Raw genomic sequence first — 7,250 nt, 5'->3', positions numbered from 1 at the left:
TGGGCCACTTGGTATTTTTGGCCACTGTGTGACAGAGTGTTGGACTGGATGGGCCATTGGCCTGATCCAACATTGGCTTCTCTTATGTTCTTAAAATAATTTCTAAAGTGTGTTCAAAGCGGACTGAATTATCCAGGGTGTGTGAAAGCGCCTTAGGTTTCATATCAACTTGCAATTGCAATGAAACACCGCAAGAAACTGTAGCACTAGTGGGACATAACGACTGTGGGAGAACCTTTGCTCAAGGCAAGAGGTTGAGATTTACCCAAATCTAAATGGCAAGTTGAACTACTAACTATGGATATTACTCTCACAGCACCTTTGGATTTTGAACGAGAGATATCGCCAGCTGAATGCACAGTTACTGTGCGATTCAGCTAACATCATTTATTTTTCAGTAGGGTTACCAACCTCCAAGTGGAACTTGGAGTTCTTCTGTAGTTACAGGCTGGAATGCAGACTACAGAGATCGTTTCCCTGTTGGAAGGCAGCCTCTATGGCAGCTCATGAGCTCTCTTCCTTTCCCCAAACTCTGCCAATCCCAGGCTCCACTCTCAAAATCCCCAGGAATTTCCCAAATCAGAGGTGGCGACCCTAACTAGAAGTGATACTTGCAGTCCGTGTACTTCTGTGTGCTTCTTTACACAGAGTGATTTAAATGTGGAATTCGGTGCCACTGGATGTAGTGATGGCCACAGGAATAAACAGCCTTAAAGGAGGGTTAGATAGATTCATGGAGGAGAGGTCTATCAGTGTCTACTAGTCATGGTGACTGAGGGAAACTGCCACAATCAGAGGCACTAATCCTCTGAATCCCAGAGCCAGGAGGCAACATCAGGGGAAGGCCTCGGCCTCCGTGCCCTGTTGCTGGCCCTCCAGAGGAACTGGTTGGCCACTATGTGAGACAGGATGCTGGACTAGGTGGACCACTGGTCTGATCCAGCAGGGCTCTTCTGATGTTCTTATGTAGGCCTCAACCTCTCTGCCCTGTGGCTGGCCCTCCAGAGGAACTGGCTGGCCACTGTGTGAGACAGGAGGCTGGACTAGATGGACCACTGGTCTGATCCAGCAGAGCTCTTCTGATGTTCTTATGTAGGCTTCAACCTCTCTGCCCTGTGGCTGGCCCTCCAGAGGAACTGGCTGGCCACTGTGTGAGACAGGAGGCTGGACTAGATGGACCACTGGTCTGATCCAGCAGGGCTCTTCTGATGTTCTTATGTAGGCCTCAACCTCTCTGCCCTGGCCCTCCAGAGGAACTGGCTGGCCACTGTGTGAGACAGGAAGCTGGACTAGATGGACCACTGGTCTGATCCAGCAGGGCTCTTCTTAAATTCTTAAGTTCTGGAGCCTGCACATCTCCCATGTAATGTTTTCCTTTGGATTTCATCAAGTTATCACAGGGGTCCCCAGCCTTTTTGAGCCGGACACTAGGTGGTGGGCACAACCACAAAATGGCTGCCACAGGAAGCAGAGCCAACCACACAGGGGAAGCCCAACTACGGGAGAGAAAAGTGGTACTTTAAAAATACACTGGGAGAGAGCGGTGAGAGAGAATAAAATCACCCGGTGGTGGCAGCTGCTGCTGAAACGACATGATTTTAATCTGCACAGCCAATCAGATCTTCAATGGCTAAAAATATTTGTTTGGCACTAGAGGCACCGAGTTGGGGACCCCCGAGAAAGCAGAAGTAACTCACATTTTTTAAAATGCGGTCTTTCACAATATATTTCCAGAACAGTACATGACATATAGTTGCAACCAGTACATCATGAAGCTTTGCAAAACAATCATAAGCTCTACTGGTAGCAGGAGCTCCTTTGCATATTAGGCCACGCCCCCCTAGTGTAGCCAATCCTCCAAGAGCTTACAGTAGCCCCAGTAAGAAGAGCTCTGTAAGCTCTTGGAGGATTGGCTACACTAGGGGTGTGTGGCCTAATATGCAAAGGAGCTCCTGCTACCAGTAGAGCCCAGTACTTAGACACACATCTGAAGCGAAACCAACTTGTGCAGTGCTTTGTCTTGCGAGAGGAAGCTCCGCGGGAAAGAATGAGCCAAGAGGTTGCAGCTCCCCCTAACTTGTATGACCCACAGTCAGGGTTGGGTGCAGTAGACGCTGCACTATAAACGACTGAAAAGCAATACAGATTCTGCTCTGTGAAAAGCAGCCTCATAAATCAGGAAAACAACATTGTATGTTTTCTGTTGGGTTCTGCTTTTTTTGGTGTGTGTATTTTGTTTGTGTGTGCATGGGCACAAGTGTGTCTGCACCTGGAAGTCATGGCAACCTCTGGTGACTGACCCCTACTGGGGACCCGGAGGATATTCAGAGAGGCGGGCTGAATAAAGCCAGCCCCTGTCCTCCCGACTTGGTATTCCAAGGAAGTCTCCCATCCAAATACTAACCACAGTCGACCCTGCTTAGCTTCTGAGATTGGATGAGATCCGGCTCGCCTGGGCTATCCAGGACAGGGCAGGTTCTAGGTATTTTTTAAATGGTTTGCCTTTCCCCCCGCTTTGCATTCTTAGTCCAGTGCTGTTCTTTGTGGGGCTGGGCAGATTAGCAAAGGGAGGCACTGAATCCTGGGCAATCGTAATTCGTTTTCCCTCTGGGTCCATGGAGTTCATTCAGCATTGCCCACAGATTATCCACCCATAACATCACGGCCTCAGGAGGGTATCTCCTGAGGATGGCACAGCACTAGACGAGGGGCAATCAGTCTACAGCACAGTGAAGATGAGAGAGAGATGGTGGTGAGATTCTGCAGAGTGGTTAGCAAAGGAAAGACCTGCTCTGGATGGGATTACACCCACTGAAAAGGAACCGACTGGAGGCTTGGTGGTTCTCTTAGATCTCACTTTGCTACCAGAACATTGGGTGATGTCTGTGGCCAGAAATGCCTTAGATCCGCGTCACCCGACCCACTGGGTGTGCCTGCTGTTGCAACAAACTGCCCTTGTTAAGCCATATCTTGAGGACTTCTGGACTGCGCCGTTATGCACTGTATGTGGTGCCATTCTACCGAGGATTTTTAGCGAAGGTACAGTGTATTGAAGCGGGACGGGAGTGAGAAGGGAGGAAAATTACACTGGCGCTCCAGAATTTGCACAGCCTTCCTCTCTTGTTCCAGGCAGAAGGCAAAGTGCTAATTCTGACATTTTTAAACCCTAACAGCGTGAGCCCAAAGGTTCTTTGGGACGTTCTGGCTCCCAGAGGAACCATCGTGAGTGAGGCCCTTCTTAAGTGTACGCGAGAATAAAGTCCACCAAGCGCAAGGCCTTTTCAGCAGTTGCGTGGACGCTGTGGAATTAGCTTTCTGTTTCTCATCTTTCTTCCTTTGCCTCCTTCTGGAGGCAGGGAAAATGACAGCAGCCATGAAATTAAAAGACGCCTGCTCCTTGGGAGGAAAGCAATGGCGAACCTAAACAGCATGATAAAAAGTAGAGACATCACCCTGCCAACAAAAGTCCGCATGGTCAAAGCAATGGTATTCCCAGTAGTCATGTGTGGCTGCGAGAGTTGGACTACAAGGAAGGCCGAGCGCCGAAGAATAGATTCTTTTGAACTATGGTGCTGGAGAAGACTCTTGAGAGTCCCTTGGACTGCAAGAAGATCAAATCAGTCAATCCTAAAAGAAATCAACCCTGACTGTTCCCTGGAAGGCCAGATAATGAAACTGAAGCGCAAATACTTTGGCCACCCAATTAGAAGGGAGCCCTCACTGGAGAAGTCCCTGATGCTGGGAAAGATTGAAGGTCAAAGAAGACGGGAACGGCAAAGGATGAGATGGTTGGACAGTGTCATCGATGCAATGAACATGAAATTGAGCGAACTTCAGAGGACAGCGGAAGACAGGAGGGCCTGGCGTGACCTGGTCCATGGGGTCGTGAAGAGTCGGACTCGACTGTGCGACTGAACAACAACAACAATCTGTTTTCAGTGACTGGTGGGACTGCCGATTGCTACAGTTGGTTGGGAGGACACGGGAGACCCACTGAGGTATGATGGCAACAATTGGGACATTCTGCTTGTTCCCTGCAATTTCTTCTTCCAAGATTATATCAGCAGTCTGATCAGGCTAATAGTTCCTCCCCATTCCCTTCATTTAACTTATTTTAACTGTTCTCGTCATTCCTTGCCTCCTGGAGCAATTCAGCTCTCATCAGACTGTTCAGAGAGGCCACCCCCCCCCTTTGATTTAATTTGTGAAATTGGGTTGCCAGTTGCAGCTGGCAACCCACCAAGGGAGCCTTGGGGGCCCACCAGGAGATCCTGGGGCGAGGACAATTGCATTGGCATCGGAGTGACATGCCATGTCACTTTTGGCACCAGAACATCATCTCATTGCCCCAATGCTCTACGAGTTGCCCCAAGCTAGAATTCCAGAGCACAGGCGCAATGTAAGGACATCACTTCCAGTTTCATGCTGGAAGTTACACGGCGTGATGTGCCGACGCTGGCGACCGTCACCTCCAATATTTCTACTGCTGGCTTGAAAAAGGGTGGCGGGGAATGGGGGCCAATCCCAAAAGGTCTTCTGCTAGTCGAGTCCAACTCTAGGGTTGCGGTGCTCATCTCCGTTTCAAAGCCGAAGAGCCAGCGCTGTCCGAAGACGTTTCCGTGGTCATGTGGCCGGCATGACTAAACACCAAGGCGCACGGAACGCTGTTATCTTCCCACCGAAGTGGTACCTATTTATCTACTTGCAATTTCTTGCTTTCGAACTGCTAGGTTGGCAGGAGCTGGGGCCAAAGACAGGAGCTCACTCCGTCATGCGGCAACCCGGGTCTCAAACTGCTGAACTACTGACCTTCCACAGCCTGCAGTTCAGCGTCTTAACCACTTGACCCACCGCAGTAAGTAGAGGCCTTTGCCTTAACTGTGAACAAGCTATATCTGCTTATTTCATGGTCAGCTTGGCTGCTTGGGGAGCGAGTCCAGCACTTTATTATTACAAGGTACGATAGGTTTTGTAGATCTGCTGAGGGTTTGGCGGAGTCCAGCACTTTATTATTACAAGGTATGATAGGTTTTGTAGATCTGCTGAGGGTTTTTAAACATAATATTGCATTGAAACGGTTTTAACCATTAAACTGTTTTGAAAGCCTTTTCGGGGTAAAAGAGCTATATAAATTTGTGAACTGGCAAAATAAATGGAAAACCTGCTCCTTTTGCAAGAATGGAGGTGGGCATTCTGGGGGAGCTGACTCCTGGGCCTCTGCAGGCCTCCTGAACAGTCGAAGACCTGTAGCAAAAACCAGAGCCTACCTATATATAACCCCTGCCGAAGAGACCATGTTCCCGCCAACTGCACTTCCCCTGAAAAATGCAGTGCGAAAATTGCATTAAACAAAACGAAACCATCCTCCCGTGGCTCACAGCTCGGCCCTAAGTATCGTTTCACAGAAGCGCATTACCTGGCTTAATTTCTCCTTTTTGGATAGTGTCGCAGAAGGCATCGTCTCCAGATCCTCCTTCCCACTGAGCTTTCTCTTAAGGCTGAACTGTACTTTGTATGGCTCGGAATACTGCAAAATCTTGAGCGCGTCTTCATACTTGATATTGTCAAAAAATATGGTGGCACTCAGAAGTTGGTCGCCTGCCAGGAAGCAGCAAATAACAGAGTTTCAAAACATTAAAGCTGGTTTATTGGTTCCCGGTTTATTAAGAAAGAGCACGCCATCGTCTCATGCTCAGAGCATGCTGCCAAAGTGCATTTAGAACCCCTGGGAATGAAATATCCCGTTGAAAGTACCCTGTTATGTGATTCCGAAATCCATATTCCAATGTTACTGACACTCTAGTTTCTACAACTTGCTCATGAGAGCCTCGATGCATAATTAGTCTGTGGTATGTGGAATCTTGGGGGATACTTCTATGGACATAGCACTGGCCTACACTGTAAGTACACTTTAGCCATTCACACTTATCAAATTGCAAGGGCATACTCTCCAGTGTTTGGGGAAAAAACATTCATCTAATGATGCATAAAACAGCTTTATCTGGTCATGTGAACTAATCCTTAGGTTTGGCAGAGAAAGAAAGATTTCCTTATGGGCTAAACTGTGAGGCTTTTGGATAGAACCAGTTTCCCTCCTTATGGAAGTTGACTTGCACGGGCAGAGACTCTAGATAACATAAGTAAAGCTTGGTTAGCGTTATCCAGAGGGCCTTATCCACAGAACAGGAAACGAAGTCGTCAAGATCAGCCATTGCAGAAATTGAACAATAAAGAAGACGACGTGATCATGAAATGCGTCACATGTCTTTGTCTCGTAGGTCACACAAAGTGTGTAGCCACACCTGACTACCTTGGCAACCCTGTCAAAATATGCAAGCCCAGCGACTTCAGCCTCACATCCCTAAATTCAGAATTCCTATATTCCCATCAAGCATCCGGTTTTCGGTTACCTGAAATCAGAGCCAGTTTGGTGTAGTGGTTAAGTGTGCGGACTCTAATCTGGGACAGAGACTCTAGATAACATAAGTAAAGCTTGGTTAGCGTTATCCAGAGGGCCTTATCCACAGAACAGGAAACGAAGTAGTCAAGATCAGCCATTGCTTAGAGACAATATCCCACAAGCCAGTTTTTCAGGTTGCACAGAGATTCCTTTCACAACCATGAAATGCATCGCATGTCTTTGTGTCGTAGGTCACACAGAGTGTGTAGCCACACCTGACTATCTTGGCAACCGTGTCAAAAGATGCAAGCCCAGCAACTTCAACCTCACATCCCTAAATTCAGAATTCCTATATTCCCATCAAGCATCTGGTTTTCGGTTACCTGAAATCAGAGCCGGTTTGGTGTAGTGGTTAAGTGCGCGGACTCTAATCTGGGAGAACCAGGTTTGATTCCCCACTCCTCCACTTGCACCTGGCTGGATGACCTTGGGCAAGCTTTAGCTCTGATAAGAGCTGTTCTTGAAAAAGAGCAGTTTCCGTCAGAGCTCTCTCAGCCCCACCTGCCTCACAGGGTGTCTGTTGTGGGGAGGGGAAGGGAAAGGCGTTTGTAAGCTGCTCTGAGACACCTTTGGGTAGTGAAGGGCGGGTCCTCCTCCTCCAATCTCCTCCTCCTCTACAGCTCGAGTTACCAGCGTTCAGGTGGGGCCTGGAGCTTTCCTGCAATAACGGTTGATCTCCAGATGACAGAGACCAGTCCCCCTGGAGAAAATGGCTGCTCTGGAGGGTGGACCTGATCTGAGGTCATTGTACCCTGCTGAGGCCCCTCCCCTCCCGCAAACCCCACCCTCC

At 48.6% G+C, this 7,250-nt stretch overlaps 1 protein-coding gene across 1 annotated transcript in view; it reads right to left on the bottom strand.

The window, feature by feature from the left end:
* Positions 1-7,250, bottom strand: part of AHNAK2 (AHNAK nucleoprotein 2) — a gene marked incomplete at its 3' end in the record, with an annotated part of 17,236 nt that overhangs the window by 5,413 nt on the left and 4,573 nt on the right. Inside the window, exon 3 of the mRNA XM_015406970.1 lies at positions 5,417-5,598. Within this exon, the coding sequence (XP_015262456.1) occupies positions 5,417-5,598 (182 nt within the window). The remainder of the gene's footprint in view (positions 1-5,416; positions 5,599-7,250) is intronic.

Source organism: Gekko japonicus, unplaced genomic scaffold, assembly GCF_001447785.1.
Source record: "Gekko japonicus isolate JY-2015 unplaced genomic scaffold, Gekko_japonicus_V1.1 scaffold1600, whole genome shotgun sequence".
Lineage (NCBI taxonomy): Eukaryota > Metazoa > Chordata > Lepidosauria > Squamata > Gekkonidae > Gekko > Gekko japonicus.
The sequence above is the reverse complement of the archived record's forward strand: the minus strand, read 5'-3'. Positions and strand labels throughout refer to the sequence as shown.